Source organism: Coregonus lavaretus, assembly GCF_964263955.1.
Source record: "Coregonus lavaretus genome assembly, contig: HAP1_SCAFFOLD_7788, whole genome shotgun sequence".
NCBI classification, from domain to species: domain Eukaryota; kingdom Metazoa; phylum Chordata; class Actinopteri; order Salmoniformes; family Salmonidae; genus Coregonus; species Coregonus lavaretus.
Genome location: NW_028161963.1, coordinates 1 through 24,655, shown reverse-complemented (window position 1 = coordinate 24,655; position 24,655 = coordinate 1). Strand labels below are relative to the sequence as shown.

The 24,655-nt window shown below is 45.6% G+C and overlaps 1 protein-coding gene across 1 annotated transcript; it reads right to left on the bottom strand.

Moving 5' to 3' along the window:
- Positions 1 to 516: 516 nt before the first annotated feature.
- LOC311119797 (endothelin-converting enzyme 2-like) lies at positions 517 to 14,343 on the bottom strand (the record flags this gene model as incomplete). Its single annotated transcript, XM_084194449.1, has 4 exons — positions 14,250 to 14,343; positions 5,316 to 5,460; positions 4,790 to 5,005; positions 517 to 641 (listed from the first exon to the last, which is right to left on the bottom strand). Coding segments are annotated over exons 1-4 (579 nt in total), but the record flags the coding sequence as incomplete, so codon positions are not given.
- Positions 14,344 to 24,655: the final 10,312 nt, after the last annotated feature.

The following is a 24,655-nucleotide window of genomic DNA, read 5'->3' as shown; positions in this document are numbered from 1 at the left end:
TTGAATATTTGCTTAATGAAAACTACAACTCCCTTCAGCCCAGCGTCCCAAATAGTTATTGACTAGATTTCTCTCCAGAGAAATGGTGCATTGGGCTCAGAAAAAACAGAACTATTCGTCTGTTCATCGCTCATTACTACCTTCAAGGCTTCATGGAGTGCGTGGTTGGTTGTGTCCCAATAATATCTCCTTCCTCCTGAAGTGTGCTCTTGTTCATTACTCCCCACAAATGTAAAAGCACTGGATTGGTGTAGGCATGGCCTAGAGCAGTGGTCACCAACCGGTCAATCTCTAACGAATTCCTAGTCGATCACCAAACATTTCCGTAAAAAAACCAACAATAAAGCCTTGCATTCCTATTTTTTTATTTATTTGTGTCGCGCTGTTGGCGGTAGGTGCACTTGATTCAGCAGCACTAGCGCCGGGAAGACAAAGTGCTCCCATTTTGAACCATTTCATGTGTCTGAAGGTACAACTCAGCCTACCCAGCAGGCCCAGAGAGCAAATCAAGCTGACCTTTGCGATGAGGTCAATGAGAGGCGTGGCTCCCAGCTCCTCGATGTGCTGCTCGTTGAGGCAGGACAGGTAGTAGTACTGAGTCTTCTTCTCGGCATCGCTGCTGGAGTTGAACGTGCCGTTCTCTAAAGGAGGGGAAAAGAGGGGGAGGGAACAAGAGGAGAAGATGGATGAGTAGGAGGTGAACAATGTGATTGTGTGAGGCAGAGACAAGACCTGTCATTTCCTTCTATATACACTGTAAAAAAAAATAAAAAATTGAGTTGATTCAGCTAATATTTATTTAGTAGCTGGTTCCACAGCCTTGTTAAGTTTATTCAACTATTCAGTCAAAGTGTTAACTGAACTTAAAAAGTTTAGTTGGCCCAAAGCTCCAACTTGAGAAACATTTGGTTTTGAGAAAAATTAGGTTAGGGACGCCCACAGTGCTTTTAAAATACATTGTTTTCAACATACATATTTGTCACGTTGACATTGTGCATGCTCATTTATAGAGTAAATATTATTCAACATGTCCTTGTCTGGATTTGAACTCACAACCTCTTGGTTCATGGCATTCTGATCTTCCTGCTATGCCACCATGTCTGTGCCAGTTATCAGTTAATCTGACTATTCTCTCATAATTGATTTGATTTACTTATTTTCGGTTTTAATGTTACTCCTTTATCACTATGATAAATAAAATAGTTTTTCTTGAATGTACTTTTAACAGAGCTGAGACTTACTTTGAAGTGCAAAGTGTAGGAATTCAGGTGAAAAAAGTCATCCACAGTAATGATGGCACAGTAAGAAGATTGGAATGCTGTGAACCAACTGGTTGTGAGTTCCAATCCCAGGTGAGGACATGTTGAATAATAACTACTTTATAAATGATCATGCTCAATGTAATAATATGTGTCAACGTGTGTCAAATACGTAAATTGAAAACATTGTATGTTAAAAGCACTATTTTAATTTTGGATCTAAATTTGGGCCAATGAAAAATGTTAAGTTCAGGTAACACTGACAGAAAAGTTAAGTAAACTAAAAAAGGCAGTGGAACCAGTTACTAAATAATAATTAGTTAAATTAACTTTATATTTTTAATTAATACCCATATATAGTTCTACAAAGAACCTTTGAGATTGAGAAAGGTTCTTTATAGAACCATTCTCCATAAAGGTTCTATAAAGAACCACAAAAAAGCGTTCTATATAGGTTTTTTTACCTTAGGAAAGGGTTCTTTATAGAATCTTCAAAAAGGGATCCACTGAGGTTATAAGCCAAATAACCCTTATTTGGCACTATATAGAACCATCTGTTTTTAGTGGGCAGCCTTCATCTGCATCAATGGAAAAAATAAACACTGAAGATCCAGAGAGAAGGAAATGGAGAGAAAGAGAGCGAGATAGAGGGAGAGAGAGAAAGAGCGAGATGGGAGAGAGTCAGGGAGAGAGAACGAGACAGAGAGCAGAGGGAGAGGTAGCGAGAACGAGAAAGATGGGGGAGAGAGATAGGAAGTTAGGGGTTTTAAGCAGCAAGCTTTAGAGTGCTACCCACAGGGGAAATGACATGTGAAACAAGTGAGTAAAAAACATGAAGAAAGGTGTTGAGAACGAGAGGAGGAGATCGAAGACAGGATGTGGTAGGATCGTTTTTTAGTCACATGCTCGCCAAAGCTGCATATCGTCATTCGCTCTGAAGCACTGCTGTCATGGCAACGCACACACTGCTGAAATATGACCGGCCAGCGCTGCAGAACAGATAAATTAATTATCATACAGAAGCTATAACTCATGCCCTTTTGTCAACAATATATATATTATTATTTTTTATGACGTGACCTCAAAGGATGGTCTGGTCCATCTCACACTGATGGTTGCAGACTTAATTAAATGAAAAGACTCAGAGCACCCAAGCTTGTATGCACGCATGCACATATGCACACGCACGCACGCACACACACTTTACTGAGAGGACAACACGCACACACACTTTACTGAGAGGACAACTCAGGTTACGTCACAAATGGCACCCTATTCAAAAGTAGTGCACTAAATAGGGAATAGGGTGCCATTTGGGACAAGCCCTCAGCCAGACACTGCTTCCTGACTGTTGTTGACGAGGAGTAATTCTAAACCAGCGCACAGTTCATTAAGTGCTGTTTGTTTTTTCTCTGTATGGTCGAACAAAAAGGCACCGTTGACAAGCTGCATCAAAACAGACTACTGGGAGAAAGCCATATCTCTCTTCTGAATCGCTAACACAATCACATTCGGACAAGCATAATATTGTTCACTGTACGGATATACACACATACACACAAGTACACACACAAGCACAAACAAATATACACACATGCACGCATGCACACACAAGCATACACACACACACTCCCTCTTTAAGCTTCAGTGGTTCTCCTGCTAGTAGGGCAGCTAAAGGGGAACAAACAGGGTCACATTAACCTCTGGTACACACACATACACACAAGTACACACAGAAGCATACACACATGCACACACAAGCATACACACACACACACAAACACACGCTCTTTAAGCTTCAGTGGCTCTCCCGCTAGTAGGGCTGAAAGTGTCACAGTAACCTCTGGTACAGTGGAGTGAGGCTGGCATCCCAGTAGGGAATAGTTTTAATTTAACATTCAATGGAGCATAAAGTTCTGCATGCACCGGAGGCAGCAAGGTATTCACCAGAACTGCACTGTGAGTGGCCCTCAGCCACAGGTCTGGGTTCTGTCCCAACTGGCACTCTATTCCCTTCATAGTGCACAAGGGCAAAAGGTAATGGGGTGCCACTAAAGGGAATAGGGTGCCACTCGGGACACATCCCTGGTCTGCCCACTTAGCAAGGCAAGCTGAATCAGCTGGCCTCAGAAACCACACAGCACTGTAGATGCTGACTAGCCTGGTCCAGTGGCGTAGGCAGAAATTGCCATGTGGCTGGGCATGAGTAAAAGTGACTGGGCCAACATTTTCCAGCAAAAATACCCCAACGAATTTAAGTGAAAATTAGTGCAATCACATTGCATCATTTAACACAACACAGGATAAATGTGACCAAGAAACACCACAAAGGGATTGGCAAGTAGGCAGCGCAACTACACAAGTTACAACACCGCTGGAAAAAACACGCCGACTGTCCGAGTCCAACAGTAAACAAACATAATGAAATAGGCTACAATATCATAGATGACTTTCATATTTGGGGAAGCAGCTCAGCCCCGGCTAGAGGAAAACATTTTAGGAGGATCCAGGAAAATGTTTGCCATTTATAAATACATTTCATGCAATTCTACGACACTATCATAATCTTTAATAATAGGCATACTACAAAAATGACAGGATAGTCCTACTCTGCTGATACTGACAAACGGAGATCAATAAAAACGACCTCGTCTTGAATGCAACCATCTAATCTAGGCCTAAACATTCCAGTGACTGCCTCACCCAATGATAAAGACAGTGAATATGTGCACTCACCAGGAATATGGTTGACGCACTCCACTAGTGCCAAGAGATAGGTCCTGGTGTAGCCTACTAATGGGAATAAACTACTGGCTGCCAGTAAGATACTGTAAAAACAATAGGATTTTTTTTTTTACAGTGTACACTACAATTCTTGGATCATTCTGACTTTTGTGTTCGTTCCGTGATTGAACTTTTAAATGTTGCAATAGGCCTAGGGCTATTTTAGATGCTTCTCACTGACAGCCTCAACTCGACAATCAGCTATTTTATATTTGCCCGCGCGTGCTGCCCAAATTGCGGACTTCAACTGTAGGCTTCTGATTTACCATATGATTGCTATATAACCAATTAGATCCCAGGAACCTCCTACTGTATTTTCAACCGTTCTGATGAGTCAGGAGACAATACAACCAATGAATCAAGTTCATTTATTGTATTTTTGTAATATATTTTAAGTCCGCTTGATTGGGTGGGCCATTATTCAATCTGGCATGCCCTGGTCCCAGACCTGTTTGTGCTGTCAAGAGTTTGGCCATACAGCCCCAACAGATCTGGGACCAGGCTCTATATGCTGACCTGAACAGACCAGCAAATAAACTAGAACCAGGCATGTCAACACTTCCACCTTTCAAAACTGTCAACACTGTTAACACATTGCCAACACACTCCCAACACTGTCAACATTGTCACGAAATCGTGCTCTTTTTTGATACGGTAATACGGTATGTTTACAGTATATACGTGTGTGTACTGTATGTGTTTGTGTGTGAGTGTGTCTGTGTATTGTGTATTTGGTTCCAACTCACCCAGCAGGTGTTTGAGGACAGCCTGGTTCTGGTCCCAGATGCTGTTGAAGGTGCTCCAGCGAGAGCGTCCGTCAGGGAGGGGGTTCTTGCGGACCCAGCCCCCACAGGCGTACTGGTAGAAGTCCTGGCAGGGGTCAGCGCTGCGGTCCAGGGCCTCTACGATCTTACTGGCCACCGTAATACAGGCCTCAGTCAGACACAGGCTCCGCGCTGGGTCTGGTGTCAAGGCAGAAAAACAGAATTCTGTAATGGTTTATAAAGGTACAGTATAATGCTTCATGATGTGGTTATAATGCAAGTTCACAAGACTTTTGTCACAAGCATGTATGACTCCATAATGTCTTAATAATCACTCATAATGACACTGCTAAACACCAGCCAGTTGAAATGTTGATACACAGGGAGACATAACATATTATAAGCCTTATTATAAGACATAACCCGTGTGTGTGTGTGCTTGCTTGTGTGTGTGGGTGTGTATTTGTGTTCATGCATGCGTGAGTGTGTGTAACCAAAGGCTTCTCACCTTTGTTGTAGTGCATGCCCAGCGTGACGGCACATCCGAACAGGGCGAGGAGAGAGGAGAGCAGCACGCCAGCCAGCACCACCTCCATTTGCGTCCTCCTGCCCATAGGACCAAGGAGCTGGATGCCGCCCTTCCGGAAGCCAACCTGTGGAAACACATGAGTCAGAGACAGAAGAGATGTTGGGATGACATCACAAGTACCACAGACATAGTCAAGAGGGCATCCGTTTGTGCAGAGCTGTGGTTGAGGTGTAACACTCCTGGCACATGTCACATATATAAATCTCCCCATTGGAGTTTGGGGTTCAAGTCTACCCTTCCCACCGTTCTTTCCCCACCTGCCTGTACCCCCTTCTGATTTCCATACTGTCAAAATAAATATATACAGTGCATTCGGAAAGTATTGACTTTTTCCACATTTTGTTATGTTACAGCCTTATTCTAAAATTGATAATTGTTTTTTCCCCCTCATCAATCTACACACAATACCCCATAATAACAAAGCAAAGACAGGTTTTTAGACATTTTACCAAATTTATTCAAATAAACAAACTGAAATATCACATTTACATAAGTTTTCAGACCCTTTATTTAGTCCTTTTTTGAAGCACCTTTGGCAGTGATTACAGCCTCGAGTGTTCTTGGGTATGACGCTACTAGCTTGGCCCACCTGTATTTTGGGATTTTCTGTCACGTTGTATAATGATTAGAAGACAGGCGCAGGAATACGTATTAGGGGTTTTATTTACTCGACCCAACACAAGGTACATCATGAAAAACGACGGGGACGAAGCCCAAAACAAACACGTGTATATATAACAAAGGGATGTAACCCAAACAAAAGAGCGAGGTGTAAACCTCTACACAATACACGGGATGAGACCCATAATAACAAGAGCACAATACACGGTACTCACGAGACCAACGGTCATGGGACAATAATCGACAAGGACAATGGGGAACAGATGGCACATATATACACATATTAATCAGGGGGAATGGGAACCAGGTGTGCATAATGAGACAAGACAGTCTTCTGTCAGGGCGCCGACGGTGAAAATCCCTGGTCAGTGAAACGTCCAGGATGTCCACCGCAGGAACCCAGCACTGCTCCTCTGGATTGTACCCCACTCAGTTGATGAGGTATTGGAGACGCCCCGCTCGATGCTTCGAATCCAGGACTTCACGGACCGAGTATGCCGGACCTCCCTCGAAGTTTAGAGGAGGAGGCGGGGTGTCACTGGGTCCAGCCTCAGCGAGGGGACCAGGCACCACTGGCCTGAGGAGAGACACATGAAAAGTCGGGTTAATGCGGTAATCAGCAGGGAGTTGCAAACGGTACGTTACCTCATTAACCCTGGTCAGGACATTAAATGGCCCCACAAACCGCGGGCTCAGCTTCCGGAAGGGCATGCGGAGGGGCAGGTTCCGGGTGGAGAGCCAGACCCGGTTGCCTGGAGAGAAAACAGGCGCCTCACTGCAGTGAGGTCGGCCTGTTCCTTGTGCCGACCACGGCCCGTTGGAGACGAGTGTGCGCAGCGTTCCAGATCTCCTCAGTGTGCCGAAACCACTCATCCACCGCAATGGCCTTGTTCTGGCTCGGATGCCAAGGTGCCAGGGCTGGCTGATACCCCAACACGAACTGGAAAGGAGTGAGGTTAGTGGAGGAGTGGTGGAGGGAATTCTGCGCGTACTCAGCCCAAGGTAGAAAATCCGCCCACTCCCCCGGCCAGTCCTGACAGTAACACCTCAGGAACCTGCTCACTTCCTGATTGACCATCTCCACCTGCCCATTAGCTTGAGGATGGTACCCGGAGGTGAGACTGACCGTGACCACCAGGCGTTCCATGAACACTTTCCATACGCGTGAGGTGAACTGAGGACCGCGGTCTGACACAATGTCCTCCGGGATCCCGTATTGCCGGAAGACGTGTGTAAAAAGAGCGTCTGCAGTTTGCATGGCCAACGGGAGCCCAGGTAGTGGAAGGAGGTGACAAGCTTTGGAAATCCGGTCGACAACGACGAGAACGGTGGTGTTCCCCTGGGAGGGGAGAAGGTCAGTGACAAAGTCCACCGAGAGGTGAGACCAGGGTCGTTGTGGAACCGGCAGGGGAAGGAGCTTTCCATAAGGGAGGTGTCTGGGTATCTTAGACTGGGCACGGATGGAGCAGGAAGAGATGTAAACCCAGACGTCCCTAGCCAAGGTTGTGGTGGTCCGCCGTCCACACCAGGAAAGAGTGTTTGGACCACTCCAGCCAGTGCCTCCACGCCTTCAGAGCCTTCTTGACCACCAAGAGTTCCCGGTCCCTTATGTCGTAGTTCCTCTGGGCGGGGCTCAGCTACTTGGAGTAGAAGTTGCAGGGCCGCAGTTTTGGAAGGGTTCAGGTGCGCTGGGACAGCACTGCCCCGACTCCTACTTCGGAGGCATCCACCTCGACGATGAAGGGGAGTGAGGGGTCGGGATGTGCCAGCACGGGAGCAGTGGTGAAGCGTGCCTTCAGCATCTCGAACGCCCTCTCTGCCTCCGCTGTCCAACGAAGCCACTGGGGACCTCCTCTCAGCAGGGAGGTAAGAGATGTGACCACCGTGCTGAAGGCCCGGATGAACTTCCGGAAATAGTTGGCAAACCCCAGAAATCGCTGGACTGCTTTCACAGAGTTGGGGATGGGCCATGACCTGACTGCGCTGACGCATTGCTCCTCCATCTCCACTCCCTCCGTGGATATGAGGTAGCCCAAGAAGGACACGGACCACTGGAAAAACAATCATTTTTCTTGTTTAACATAGAGATTATGCTCCAACAGTCTTCTCAGCACAGACCTGACTAATGAGACATGCTTGGCTCGGTCAGCAGAATAGACCAAAATGTTGTCTATATAAACCCCTACACCCTTTCCAGCATGTCCCGAAACACTTTGTTAATAAAGGCCTGGAAGACTGAAGGAGCATTAGACAAGCCAATGGGCATTACGAGATACTCGTAATGCCCCGTGGTCGTCGAAAAGGCCGTTTTCTATTTGTCTCCTGCATGAATGCGCACCAGATTGCTGGAGGCTCTCCTTTATGTAGGTCTCATTGCCTCAGTCTCCGCGTAGGAGAGGGGATAGACATATCCTCTCGGGAGGACTGCGTCAAACAGAAGGTCAATGGCACAGTCACAGGGGCAATGAGGAGGCAGGCATGTAGCCTGGGTCTTAGAGAAAACCCGGTCCAGATCCTGGTATTCCTCCGGTAAATCCACTTGAGTGGTGTGGTCCGGACTTTCCATTGTAGTGGTGTTGACAGACACCGCCAGACACCTACCCTGACACTCCTGCGACCAACCCAGCAGTCTCCTCTCGGACCAGCAAATAACAGCGTTATGCCAACTCAACCAGGGGAGACCTAAAACAACGGGGTGCGTGTGGGTATCTATAATCAAAAAGGTGATCTGTTCTAAATGAGTGTCATGGGTGAGCAGAGAAACAGGAACAGTGATCTGATGTACGAGCCCTGTGCCTATTGGACGATTATCCAGGGCTCGAACCGGAATGGGTGACTTTAAGGGAACCAACAGAATGCATAATGCAGTGGCCAGTGTGCTATCTAAAAGATTCCCAACAGCTACAGAATCAATCAGAGCTAACGGGAGTGAGGGGTTTGGGTATTCAGGGAATTTAATGGAAAAACACACTGGTTGAGTTGACAGAGAAGGAGAGGAGATCCCTGGCTTCTCGCCTCTTTGCCTATTAGTGGATAGAGGGCAGATCGGGGAGAAATGACCCCTTTCACCACAATAGGAGCATAGGCCCAGATTCCTCCTTCTCCTACGCTCTGCCTCGGGCAAAAGTGCAGAGCCCACCTCCATCGGCTCTGGCCACGGAGCAGGTGTAGCCATGGGCTCCGGATTCCGCCCAGGTCTTCGTCGGGACCACAGGTGGTTGTCCAACCGCATTGCCATGCTGATGAGCTGGTCGAGTGACAGGTTGTCATCACGGCAGGCTAACTCCATCTGTATTGCCTCCTGCAGTCCACTGCGGAAAACGGTGACCAGAGCCGACTCGTTCCATCCATTGGAGGCCGCGATGGTCCGGAACTCCAGGGAGAACTCAGAGGCGGTCCTAGATCCCTGGCGTAGTCGGAGTAGACACTCACCCCCATCTTGGCCCTCCACAGGATGATCGAGCGGCCTCCACCGAGCGGAAGAGGAGGGTGAAGCGCTCGTAGGACTCGACCTCGAGTCCGCCCGTCTTCCAGACCACGGCACCCCAGTCCAGGGCCCGTCCGGTCCGTGCCAAGATGACTGTGGCAACCCTGTCCCTCCCGGAGACAGCCTCGGCGTAGAGAACGAGGTAAAGGTAGCACTGCAGAAGGAAAACCTTGTATCTCGCTAATGTGCCGTCAAAGCACTCCAGGAGTGACAGGGGAATTCCGCTGACTGGCTCGGATGGGACGGAGGCAGGTAGTGGTGGCATAGGGGCTGGTGCCGGAACCGGTGCTGGAGACTGGAGGGACTGCACTTTCCCCTCCAACCGCAGGATGGTTGCCAGCACGCTGTCCATGGCGCTGCTGAGTCTGGAGAGACAGTCCTTGTGATGCTGGACTGTCTCTACGATGGTCGCCAGCTCGGCCTTTCTCACTGTCTCCATTTTTATAGGTTGATTATTCTGTCACGTTGTATAATGATTAGAAGATAGGCGCAGGAATACGTATTAGGGGTTTTATTTACTCCACCCAACAAGGTACGTCATGAAAAACGGCGGGGACGAAGCCCAAAACAAACACGTATATATATATATATATATATATATATATATATATATATATATATATATATATATATATATATATATAACAAAGGGATGTAACCACCCAAAAAAGCGAGGTGTAAACCACTACACAATACACGGGACGAGACCCGTAACAACAAGAGCACAATACACGGTACTCACGAGACCAACGGTCATGGGACAATAATCGACAAGGACAATGGGGAACAGAGGGCACATATATACACATATTAATCAGGGGGAATTAAGGTGTGCGTAATGAGACAAGACAGTCTGGGGTTGGTGGTAATGAACCAGGTCAGTGACGCCTAGAAGGCTGGTGACGTAGACCTCCGGAGCTGGTGAATGGAATGAGCAGCAGTACCAGGGGGATCTGTGACAGTTTCTCCCATTCTTCTCTGCAGATCCTCTCAAGCTCTGTCAGGTTGGATGGGGAGTGTCGCTGCACAGCTATTTTCAGGTCTCTCCAGAGATGTTTGATGGGGTTCAAGTCCGGGCTCTGGCTGGGCCACTCAAGGACATTCCGGGACTTGTCCCGAAGCAACTCCTGCGTTGTCTTGGCTGTGTGTTTAGGGTCGTTGTCCTGTTGGAAGGTGAACCTTCACCCCAGTCTGAGGTCCTGAGCACTTAGGAGCAGGTTTTCATCAAGGATCTCTCTGTACTTTGCTCTGTTCATCTTTCCCTCGATCTTGACCATTCTCCCAGTCCCTGCCGCTGAAAAACATCCCCTCAGCATGATGCTGCCATCACCATGCTTCACCGTAGGGATAGTGCCAGATTTCCTCCAGATGTGACGATTGGCATTCAGGCCAAAGAGTTCAATCTTGGTTTCATCAGACCAGAGAATCTTGTTTCTCTTGGTCTGAGACTCCTTTAGGAGCCTTTTGGCAAACTCCAAGTGGGCTGTTATGTGCCTTTTACTGAGGAGTGGCTTCCGTCTGGCCACTTTACCATAAAGGCCTGATTGGTGGAGTGCTGCAGAGATGGTTGTCATTCTGGAAGGTTCTCCCATCTCCAGAGAGGAACTCTGGAACTCTATCAGAGTGACCATCGGGTTATTGGTCACCTCCCTGACCAAGGCCATTCTCCCCCGATTGCTCAGTTTGGCCGGGCGGCCAGCTCTAGGAAGAGTCTTGGCGGTTCCAAACTTCTTCAATTTAAGAATGATGGGGGCCACTGTGTTCTTGGGGACCTTCAATGCTGCAGACATTTTTTGGTACCCTTCCCCAGATTTGTGCTTCGACACAATCCTGTCTTGGTGCTCTACGGACAATTCCTTCGACCTCATGGCTTGGTTTTTGCTCTGACATGCATTGTCAACTGTGGGACCTTATATAGACAGGTGTGTGCCTTTCCAAATCATGTCCAATCAATTGAATTTACCACAGGTGGACTCCAATTAAGTTGTAGAAACATCTCAAGTATGATCAATGGAAACAGAATGCACCTGATCTCAATTTCGAGTCTCATAGCCAATGGTCTGAATACCAATGTAAATAAGATATATTTTTTAATCGTATTTTTGTAATATTAAACATTTTGAAAAACATGTTTTCGCTTTGTCATTATGGAGTATTGTGTGTAGATTGATGATATAAAAAAAAAAAATCAATTTTATAATACGACTGTAACGTAACAAAATGTGGAAAAAGGGAAGGGTCTGTATACTCTCCGAATGCACTGTATATATATATATATTTAATCCATTCCTCTTTCAGAGTGACTTTCTAATTAATGAAATATCACTATAAAGTTAATTTCGGAACCGAGAACCCAATTTTGCAAGAATACCGGCCAGCTCTCGATTTGGCATTCAGTGTTTCATGAGGGACTACTATGAAGTATCAATTTAGTGTAGTTCAAGAAAATGTAAACAGTAAAAGAAAAAAGGACATTATTTTGCACTTAGGAAGGGTGGATGTGAGGATTGAACCCCGGTCTTGGGTGGGGATTAAAAATAAAAATACAATTACTAGAACTGACTTTGCTGATAGCTACTTTATTGAGGAAAAATGTAATTACTATGACTGAGATATGTAGTTGTCCCACTTAGCCGTCTTAAGATGAATGCACTAACTTTAAGTCGCTCTGGATAAGAGCATCTGCTAAATGACTAAAATGTCAATTTAAATGTAAAATGGGAATAGTATATGTGACTCAGGGATTGACATTAAAGTCTGAAAGGCACTACCCAAACCAGGAGTATTTTTTGGGTCACCTGCCTGAACATATATTAGCTATTTACACCCAGAAGTGCCATATACATTGAGTATACCAAACATTAGGAACACCTTCCTAATATTGAGTTGAACCCCCCCTTTTGCCCTCAGGACAGCCTCAATTCGTCAGGGACTCTACAAGGTGTCAAAAGCATTCCACAGGGATGATGGCCCATGTGGACTCCAGTGCTTCCCACATAAAATCATACAGTTGAAGTCGGAAGTTTACATACACTTAGGTTGGAGTCATTAAAACTCGTTTTTCATCCACTCCACAAATTTCTTGTTAACAAACAAGTATTTTTGGCAAGTCGGTTAGGACATCTACTTTGTGCATGACAAAAGTAATTTTTCCAACAATTGTTTACAGACAGATTATTTCTCTTATAATTCACTGTATCACAATTCCAGTGGGTCAGAAGTTTCATACTGTGCCTTTAAACAGCTTGGAAATTCCAGAAAATGATGTCATGGCTTTAGAAGCTTCTGATAGTCTAATTGACATCATTTGAGTCAATTGGAGGTGTACCTGTGGATGTATTTCAAGGCCTACCTTCAAACTCAGTGCCTCTTTGCTTGACATCTTGGGAAAATCAAAAGAAATCAGCAAAGACCTCAGAAAAAAAGTCTGGTTCATCCTTGGGAGCAATTTCCCAACTCCACGTTCATCTGTACAAACAATAGTATGTAAGTATAAACACCATAGGACCATAAAGCCATCATACCGCTCAGGAAGGAGACGCGTTCTGTCTCCTAGAGATGAACGTACTTTGGTGCGAAAAGTGCAAATCAATCCCAGAACAACAGCAAAGGAACTTGTAAAGATGCTGGAGGAAACAGGTACAAAAGTATCTATATCCACAGTAAAACAAGTCCTATATCGACATAACCTGAAAGGCCGCTCAGCAAGGAAGAAGCCACTGCTCCAAAACTGCCATAAAAAAGCCAGACTACGGTTTGCAACTGCACATGGGGACAAAGATCGTACTTTTTGAAGAAATGTCCTCTGGTCTGATGAAACAAAAATAGAACTGTTTGGCCATAATGAGCATCGTTATGTTTGGAGGAAAAAGGGGGTACCTTGCAAGCCGAAGAACACCATCCCAACCGTGAAGCACTGGGGTGGCAGCATCATGCTGTTGGGGTGCTTTGCTGCAGGAGGGACTGATGCACTTCACAAAATAGACGGCATCATGAGGAAGGAAAATTATGTGGATATATTGAAGCAACAGCTCAAGACATCAGTCAGGAAGTTAAAGCTTGGTCGCAAATGGGTCTTCCAAATGGACAATGACCCCAAGCATACTTCCAAAGTTGTGGCAAAATGGCTTAAGGACAACAAAGTCAAGGTATTGGAGTGCCCATCACAAAGCCCTGACCTCAATCCTATAAAAAATGTGTGGGCAGAACTGAAAAAGCGTGTGCGAGCAAGGAGGCCTACAAACCTGACTCAGTTACACCAGCTCTGTCAGGAGGAATGGGCCAAAATTCACCCAACTTATTGTGGGAAGCTTGTGGAAGGCTACCCGAAACGTTTGACCCAAGTTAAACAATTTAAAGGCAATGCTACCAAATAATAATTGAGTGTATGTAAACTTCTGACCCACTGGGAATGTGATGAAATAAATAAAAGCTGAAATAAATAATTCTCTACTTTTATTCTGACATTTCACATTCTTAAAATAAAGTGGTGATCCTAACTGACATAAGACAGGGATTTTTTACTAGGATTAAATGTCAGGAATTGTGAAAAACTGAGTTTAAATGTATTAGGCTAAGGTGTATGTAAAGTTCCGACTTCAACTGTACTTTCATTAAGCATTTTCTGTTTCTGCTCATTGGGATAATCTAACAGCACCTTAAACCTAGATTCTGTGTAATAATGCTCTGGGGTGAAGTTTCCCGTGGGTACCTTACCATTAGTGGGGAACTGAGCTCAGACTGACCTCCACACTGTCCGGAGACATGCCCCCATCAGCTGAGATATCTGCCGCCTCCTCCTCCTCAAACGTTGCACGCTTGTAGCTGGACATCTGCATGGGGAAGAAAGGAATAAATGAGAGTTAGCGGCAGTAATAATAGCAGAGAAATAAAAAAAGAAGTTGCGCTTTCACCAGAGGAGATAGAGAGTAAGCAGTGCAGAGAAGTGACAGGACTTCACATCAGTACCGTCTTGGAATGAAGGAATGTATTAGAGAAAACAACCAGGCCACCCTTGAGAGAGAGAGAGAGAGAGAGAGAGAGAGAGAGAGGGAGAGATGGAGGAGAAAGTCGGAGAGACACCCCCTTACGGTTTCTCATCTCTGCCATTCCGTCACACTGCATTATCCTCTCTTCACACACTAAGGTGTGAGTATGTTTACTGATGGAACACAGAACACAGGAGTATGTGTGTGTACGGCCTGATCTTGATGTGCTTGGTGAAACGTTCTAATGATAGCCATTTCTGTCCTTTGTAGCATGGTCATCTAGTGACTCCTGGTTCTTTGTAGCATGGTCATCTTATGAGTGGCCGCTGAACTGAGCCAGACAACTCCCACTCAGAACAGAGCAGCAGACTAAATACAGGAGCGCCAGGGGATAGATCCAAATCCTGGTGTTTAATTAAGCTTCCCAGGTTATAACATACCACATGCACAAGCACTGACAGACGCACACACTCAAACACACACACACACACCCATCCACACACACAGAGTTTATTTAACAATGGATAACTACAGTAATGTTTGATTTACACAGGCAAGTCTAAATAACTTCCTCATTCATGGCTAGGTTGAAGATAACAAAGATTAGAGCAATGTAATAATTCCATGCAGAAGCGTTCTAAATTAAACACATTTATTGAACCAGCACCAGAGCGGAAATGACTGGGAGTGAATGGTAGCCGTACGGAATGTTCGCCATCAAAGTTGAAAATGAATACAATCGTAGTGAATTTCAGCTAAATACTCAGCAAACACATAGCATAACTGCTTTACTGTCATTCTATTAATTTAAACGTGTAGAATCATCAACTGCGCTGGTCCAGTGAATATGTTTATTTTCAATGGAATTATTACGTTGCCTTAACCTTAATTATTTTCAACCTAGATCCATGGGAAAGAGAATCGGTGCTTCAGCCTTCCCTCAGTTAAATGAAATGTCTCTGTGATAGGCCCCATAGAAACACCAGCACGCTCCACACCAAAGCCCTTAACATACCACGTACATTATATGGCCAAAGGTATGTGGACACATACCTTCATATTAGTGGATTTGGCTATTTCAGCCACACCCGTTGCTGACAGGTGAATAAAATCGAGCACACAGCCATGCAATCTCCATAGACAAACATGCACAGAGCCCTGACCTCAACCCCATTGAACACCTTTGGGATGAATTGGAACGCTGACTCTCTCTCTCTCTCTCTCTCACACACACACACACACACACACAGACACACATACATGCAACGAACATCTTCCTCTGCCTAACATTGTTCTGGATGTCGCCAGCTAGTGAGCCCAAAAACAACACACATAACAAAACCAACAAATCCCAAACCCGTGTATAACAAGACAAGACAAACTAAGAGGAGCACACTAGTTTCAAGAGACATAAAACAACAGTTCCTCACCAGAAGCAGTCACACACACACACTTGCTGTCTGTAGCTATTCTCACACTGGTCCCCACCTGATGATGTTCCTCCCTTCTCCCTTTCCCACAGCCTGCCTCCCAGCAGACCCTTCTCACCAGGTTAATAAGGGACGCGATGGGAAGAGAAGTTAGAGTCATAAAGTAGAAGGCTGTCAGGGAGGGCGGAGATGAATTGTATGATGCTGGTGTGGTGTGTGGCTGGAGGGAACCAATACATGACTAACAAAGGGGTAACTGTAATACAGAGTGTATTAGTGGTGCGTAATTGGTGGTGTGTGTGTCTGTGTGTGTGTGTGTGTGTGTGTGTCTGTGCATGCATGCGTGCGAGTATGTGCATGTCTGTGTGTGTGACATGCTGTAGATAAGATATAGAGACTGGGTTGTAGATAAGATTGGTTAGTGTTCTTGTTGGAAACTGATGAATAAGGATAACGGCTCAGGCTACTAAAGAAACCAACTGTTTCCATAGTGACGATGATGGCCTATTGATAATGGTGTGTGTGTGTGTGCGCACCAAGGCAATGGCCACAATACAGAGGAGACAACAATGGCAGCCCATTAAAGCCAACTGCTATTGGCTATTGATCGACCTGATGTAAATGGGATGGTGTGGCACTGATGTTAGGAGCTTTGTGGATGGCCATCTGTAAAGAAAACACTGACAGAGACTAACATCCCTTTTCTACAGTGAATGGCCCTACACTCACGCACACACAGACACACACGCACACACACACAGGTGACTGATATTTGTTCTGCCTCTCTCTTTCTCTATGACAACACCCACTTCCAAGAAATGGTTCCTTATAGATTACTTTTATGAAAATCCCCTGAGACACACGCACGCGCATGCACACACACATACTAACAGACACACACCTACACACACTTGCACGCAAAGTACTCTCTGTATGACCTTTCTAATAGGTTACTCTCAAAACCTTCCTTTCATCCGCCCACTTCAAACCCATTGACCAGGTTCCTCTCTCCTCTCATCTCTTCTCCTCTCCTCTCCTCTCCTCTCCTCTACCCTCCTCTTCTCCCTCCCCTCCCCTCATCACTCATCCCTTCCTATCCAAGCCAAAGCCATCCACACAAAACAGGCTATCGTCCTAGGCTGTGCATACATGCAGCGTAAGGAATCATGTCAGCTCTTATTTTCTATTTAAAAAATAATAATACTTTTACCCCTTTTTCGTGATATCCAATTGGCAGTTACATTTACATTTTAGTCATTTAGCGGACACTCTTATCCAGAGCAACTTACAGTTAGTGAGTGCATACATTTTCTTTTCAAACCCCCGTGGGAAACGAACCCACAACCCTGGCGTTGCAAGCGCCATGCTCTACCAACTGAGCTACAGGGGACTGTCTTGTCCCATCGCTGCAACTCCACTACGGACTCGGGAGAGGCAAAGGTCAAGAGCCATGCGTCCTCTGAAACACAACCCTGCCAAGCCGCACTACTTGCTTAACCCGGAAGCCAGCCACACCAATGTGTCGGAGGAAACACCGTCCAGCTGTCGACTGAAGTCAGCTTGCAGGCGCCCGGCACACAACAAGGAGTCGCTAGAGTGCGAGAGGACAACGAAATCCCGGCCGGCCAAACCCTCCCCTAACCCGGACAACGCTGGTCCAATTGTGTGCCGCCTCATGGGTCTCCCGGTCACGGCCGGCTGTGACACAGCCTGGGATCAAACCCGGGTCTGTAGTGATGCCTCAAACACTGCGATGCAGTGCCACTCGGGAGGCCTTATTCATGGCATTTCTATCTACAATATTCAGTACACTGTGTTCTCCTGATCGCGACCCAGATAGGAAAAGGATGTGTGCCTGGTAAACCTTAGTCTCTTCCAACAGCCACTGCGTTTTACACAGTAAGAGCCTATGAGTCCATAAACAAAACCCCATTTTCTAGATACTGAGCACACTTCATGTCCCTAGGTAGTGAGTGTATTGTTATAAGATCTTAAACTGTGGCCTGGTATAAGACCCAGGCTGCATACCAAATTACACCCTATTTCCTATTTAGTGCACTACATAGGGCTCTGGTCAAAAGTAGTGCACTATGTAGGATGTAGGGTACCATTTTGGAAGCAACCACAAACAAAGTAATGCAGTAAGTCCCCACAGCCATTTGTAGTGAATAGTGATCCTGTTGTTTTTCACAAGGCCTAAATATGAATCAATAGTCTGTTACTGTGAAAGACAAGCCAATGATGACCAAGGCTCTTCTCCTCCTTTCTGTTGAACTCTAACTCAAACAACTCTGACCCCCCAACCCCCCCCCCCCCCCCCCCCCCCCCCCCCACCATCTCCACGGAAACCACCAGAAGAGCCGGTCACATGACATCCGGCACTCAATTAAAAATTAAAGCAATGTGTTCTGGGACGTCTCCAGGGCATTCTCATTGGCTACCGGGTGGTCCAAAACAGCTGTGGAGTGGCCAATCACAAAGGTTGTTGTGGGAACAGCTGGAGGGTTCAGGTTGGGTCAGAGGAACGCGGATGACGCTGAACATGTGGGGCTGCTTTACTGGAAATGAGACCGCTATGGTTCCAGTAGGACAGCCCCTGCGAAATAATTCCCCAGACCTCTGTATGAGATGTAAACAGTTTCCAAACATTTCCCGAACTCTGTATGCGGAGTAACTACGTAGTAGACTAGCGTCCTGTCCAGGGGGGATCCTTGTATATCAAGCTACTTCAAGCTACAGAAACAGGAGATAGGCTCCTGCCCTATGAGCCATTCCGGCCACTTACTTACTAGTGGAATGTACAGTATGTACAGATTAAATGTAAGTTGTAATGATGACAATTTCCTTGAGATGAATGTTGTGTATAATGCCCTATGGGCAATTCTGGCTTGGACAAGGCTTACTTACTAACTATCTAACTAACTAACAAACTAACTAACTAACTAACTAACTAGCTTACTTCCTTATATTTCTAATCTACTGTACGTTAGGCTGAACAACACAGAGAGGCCTGCACTGCTGGACTGGGTAACAGGTGGAGTCAGTGGAGGCTGCTGAGGGGAGGACGGCTCATAATGATGGCTGGAATGGAGTGTAATGGCTGGAATGGAGTGTAATGGCTGGAATGGAGTGAATTATGTGTTTGATATCATTCCATTTACTCCATTCCGGCAATTATTATGAGCCGTCCTCCACTCAGCAGCCTCAACTGGTTGGAGTCTATGCAACAACTTGCTATGGTAAAGGTTAGGGTTACGTTCAGGAGTTGCAATGTTCACACACACAAACACACACACAGACACACAGACACACGCCTGTAAGCCTACACCTTGGAGCTAAAACCAAGGGTGCTCTTCCACGTACAGTGCATTTGGGAAGTATTCAGACCCGTTAACTTTTTCCACATTTTGTTACGTTACAGCCTTATTCTAAAATGGATTAAATTATATTATTATTTTCCCCTCATCTTTCTACACACAATACCCTATAATGACAAAGCTATGAGACTCGAAATTGAGCACAGGTGCATCCTGTTTCCATTGATCATCCTTGAGGTGTTTCTACAACTTGATTGGAGTCCACCTGTGGTAAATTCAATTGATTGGACATGATTTGGAAAGGCACACACCTGTCTATATAAGATCCCACAGTCGACAGTGCATGTCAGAGCAAAAACAAAGCCATGAGGTCGAAGGAATTGTCCGTAGAGCTCCGAGACAGGATTGTGTCAAGGCACAGATCTGGGGAAGGGTAAAAAAATGTCTGCAGCATTGAAGGTCCCCAAGAACACAGTGGCCTCTATCATTCTTAAATGGAAGAAGATTGGAACCACCAAGACTCTTCCTAGAGCTGGACGCCTGGCCAAACTGAGCAATTGTGGGAGAAGGGCCTTGGTCAGGGAGGTGACCAAGAAACCTGATGGTCACTCAGACAGAGCTGCAGAGTTCCTCTGTGGAGATGGGAGAACCTTCTAGAAGGACAACCATTTCTGCAGCACTCCACCAATCCGGCCTTTATGGTATAGTGGCCATACGGAAACCACTCCTCAGTAAAAGGCACATGACAGCCCGCTTGGAGTTTGCCAAAAGGCACCTAAAGTTCTCAGACGATGAGAAACAAGATTCTCTGGTCTGATGAAACCAATATTGAACTCTTTGGCCTGAATGCCAAGCGTCACGTCTGGAGGAAACCTGGCACCATCCCTACGGTAAAGCATGGTGGTGGCAGCATCATGCTGTGGGGATGTTTTTCAGCTGCAGGGACTGGGAGACTAGTCAGGATCTAGGGAAAGATGAACGGAGCAAAGCACAGAGAGATCGTTGATGAAAACCTGCTCCAGAGCGCTCAGCACCTCAGACTGGGGCGAAGGTTCACCTTCCAACAGGACAACGACCTAAGTACACAGCCAAGACAACGCAGGAGTGGCTTCGGGACAAGTCGTTGAGTGGCCCAGCCAGAGCCCAGACTTGAACCCGATTGAACATCTCTGGAGAGACCTGAAAATAGCTCTGCAGCAATGCTCCCCATCCAACCTGACAGAGATGGAGAGGATCTGCAGAGAAGAATGGGAGAAACAAGCTTGTAGCATCATACCCAAGAAGACTGGAGGCTGTAATCGCTGTCAAAGGTGCTTCAACAAAGTACTGAATAAAGGGTCTGAATACTTATGTAAATGTAATATTTCCGTCAACAGTGAAGAGGCGACTCCGGGATGCTGACCTTCTAGGCAGAGTTGCAAAGAAAAAGCCATATCTCAGACTGGCCAATAAAAAGAAAAGATTGAGATGGGCAGTCTGAGATATGGCTTTTTCTTTGCAACTCTGCCTAGAGGGTCAGCATCCCGGAGTCGCATCTTCACTGTTGACGTTGAGATATGTGTTTTGTGGGTCCTATTTAATGAAGCTGCCTGTTGAGGACCTGTGAGGCGTATGTTTCTCAAACTAGACACTCTAATGTATTTGTCCTCTTGCTCAGTTGTGCACCGGATCCTCCCACTCCTCTTTCTATTCTGGTTAGAGACAGTTTGCGCTGTTCTGTGAAGGGAGTAGTACACAGCGTTATACAAGATCTTCAGTTTCTTGGCAATTTCTCGCATGGAATAGCCTTCATTTCTCAGAATAAGAATAGACTGACAAGTTTCAGAAGAAAGTTATTTGTTTCTGGCCATTTTGAGCCTGTAATCCAACCCACAATTGCTGATGCTCCAGATACTCAACTAGTCTCAAGAAGGCCAGTTGTATTGCTTCTTTAATCAGCACAACAGTTTTCAGCTGTGCTAACATAATTGCAAAAGGGTTTTCTAATGATCAATTAGCCTTTTAAAATGATAAACTTGGATTAGCAAACACAACGTGCCATTGGAACACAGGACTAATGGTTGCTGATAATGGGTCTGTACGCCTATATAGATATTCCATAAAAAATCTGCCGTTTCCAGCTACAATAGCCATTTACTACATTAACAATGTCTACACTGTGTTTCTGATCAATTTGATGTAATTTTAATGGACAAAAAAAGTATTTTTCTTTCAGAAACAAGGACATTTCTAAGTGACCCCAAACTTTTGAACGGTGGTATACATGGATGGGTAAGAGTGAATCTGCATGCATGCTTGCCTGCCTGTGTGTGTGTGTGTGTGAGAGAGTGAGTGTGAGAGAGAGAGAGAGAGAGAGAGAGAGAGAGAGAGAGAGAGAGAGAGAGAGAGAGAGAGAGAGAGGGAGTACCCGTGCTGAGGGAGGCGAAGGGAAGGGAGAGGTTTTCCCGAGCCGCAGGAGTGGTGTGGAACTTTCACTGTGCGGAATGTGATTGTTTGAAGTGGTTTCCTGTGGAGTGTTTTTGAAGGAAAGCGGCGTTGGTGGAGTTCACCCTGGCACAGCCCAGCCTTCTGCCCCCAAGAGCTGGAAATACAGTCACCCTTCACCCCCCACCTCACCTCGGCACAGTATTGCCACAGAGGTCACCACAGTCTCCCACACACATACGCAGGCACATACACACACGCACATACACACGCATGTACACACGCACACACATATACGGTTATCATGTTATACACATACTCTCACGCACATGCACACATATTGTAAACAGACATACATACAGACATGTTTTGACAAACTCATGTTTTGACACACAGGCAAAGAGAGTGAAGGAAACAAAACCTGCTTTGACTGGGTGAGATGAGGAGGACTTGCTGACTAGAATACTGAGCAAGAGAAAATGAGTGAGGGACTGCGTGTGAGAGACAGAGCGATAGGGAGGACTATGGGAGAGAGGAGAGAGGGAGAGAGGGAGAGAGGGTGACATATAAAGAGAGAAGTATAGAAAGGGAGAGGGACAGACAGAAAGAGAGAAAGAGGGGGGACAGAGAGAGAAGGAGAGCGATAGGGAGAGAAGCAGAGAAAGAGAAAGGGGAGAGGAACAGACAGAAAGGTGGGAAAGAGAGAGGGACAGAGAGAAAGAGAGAAAGAATGAGAGAGAGAAGGGGAGGAAGGGGGCAGTTTACTCCAGGACCCTGATCCCCCCTGAGTGAAGGTGCTCAGACACACAGACGCCATGAGACATGGGCGAGGTCCAACTCACTAAACACAAATAATCATCCAGCATCACTCTCAAGCACATACACAGTAAAGACACACACACACAAATACACATACACACACAAACCAGACCTGGGTTCAAACGCTAGTTTTTTCAAATACTAAAGCTGTGTTTCACTGTGACTTGCCAAGTTGCCTGGGGAAATGGAACCAATAAAATAGTCACAAAAGTATTACATTTAACTAAATGAAATCGAAAATGTAATCTATGTAATCCCCAAAAGTAATTATTTATCATGAGAGGACCATAAACAATAACTAGTAATGCTGCATAACCCAAGAAAGGTTAAAATCTCACCTTTCTGGTAAAAATAGTTATAAATTGCTGAGATGTAGTCACTTTTGAGGACACAAGCTCAAGTACACAGTACAAACATGATACAAATATGAAAATAGCTTGAAATTACTTATATTTTTTCAAACAACTAACAATAAGATTTCACTTTCCTTATAACTGTAAAATACATATTTGTATATTTAGTTTTAGAAAAAAAATCATATTTTCTAAAGGTCTCTCTTTTGCCCCCATCGCTGTGAACGTCTCACAGAGATCTAGCTTGGCTTCCTGAACTTGTTAGGAACTCACCTTTCAACTCATATTAATCTTGTCCGTCTATGACAAACAGAAAGTGTTTTTTGTTTAAAATCTATTAATTATTTTAGATTATGGGCTATAAATCAATCTCTGAATGTGCTACAGCGTCGAAACCACTCTCTCCTGCTGCGTTATGATGTAAGGATTCCAGGCATATGTGTAGTTAGTGACAGTCGGAAGAACGAATGAAATGGTAGGAGGGACATCCCAGCTTCAAGTGGTGTCAGATTTCACATCCTGCTTCGCACAGGCAGAAGAGACATACTTCTGTGTGTGAGAATCAGGGCTATCGCTCAATACAAGCTATTTCGATCTATGGCGTCCAAATACCTATTAATATCACTTCCTTAAACACCAGAGTGCAGGAATGCCTCCCAAATGGCACCCTATTCCCTACATAGTGCACTACTTTTGACCAGAACCTGCACTATATATAGGGAATAGGGAGTCATTTGGGACGCATCCCCGGGTCACTGGGGTCATGCCCCGGCGCATGCACACGCACACACACACAGCAGCACTGACAGACGAGGCTCTGCTACAGTGGGATTACAAACCAAACACACACACTGCACCCTGGGAACAACCTTTCTGATGATCTGTACCTAGGGGAAACTTCATCCCGGAGTGTCGGCAACAGGCAAGGCCATTGAATTAGGAACACTGTCAGGAAACTGACCTTTTACCTCTGATAGGGGATCTGTAACACCCCACATTGTATGACAACATGCCAAAATGTATCTTTTAGCTTATTTTAAAATGACGTTAAAAGTCAATAGTGAGAACGGCAAAGACCTCAGACAGAAACAAAGCAGCACAAATGAGGAGGAACTCTCAAAGATAAATATACAACAATTTTTTAGGAACTGTCTTAAACTTTAGGATCTGATTATTTCTTGCCGTGACTTCAAGTTGATGGTTATGCCAATATTTTAGTCATGTAAACTGATATATTGCAACAAACATCAGCACAAAACAATTTCACCTATAAAACATCTGTCCCTTGTGTCACCAGCATGAAATTCACACACACTAGTGAGTGCAGCCAGCTGTGGGCCGATGCTGTCCTTAGAAGCCGTAAGTAAATAACATCCCTCTCTTTGCTTACATCTCAGAGCTAACACACTCCTTCTCCCTCTCTCACCACTTCAGTGTTTGACCTTCACAGACACTCACACTATACCCTCAAATGGTAGTGTGCATCTCTGTGTGGGTGTGCATATGTGTGTGTGTGTGTGTGTGTTTGTGTGTGTGAGTGTGTGTGCGTGAGGATCCATGTCCTTTACCATTTCAAACCCCTCTATCTATCAGCCCACTGCGTCCTGGACTGGAGTCCTGCTCACACACACGCACGCACAGACACACACACACACGCCGAATGCTGCTCACTAGCGACACAGAAACGGAAGTCAGGGTTCAGCAATCTCCCTTCCTCTTTTCTTCAATTCGTGACCTTTCTCTCTTCTCTCTGAAAATGAGCCCAAGCCAGAGAGTCACAGGAACTCCCTCCCACACACACAGACACCGGCACATACACA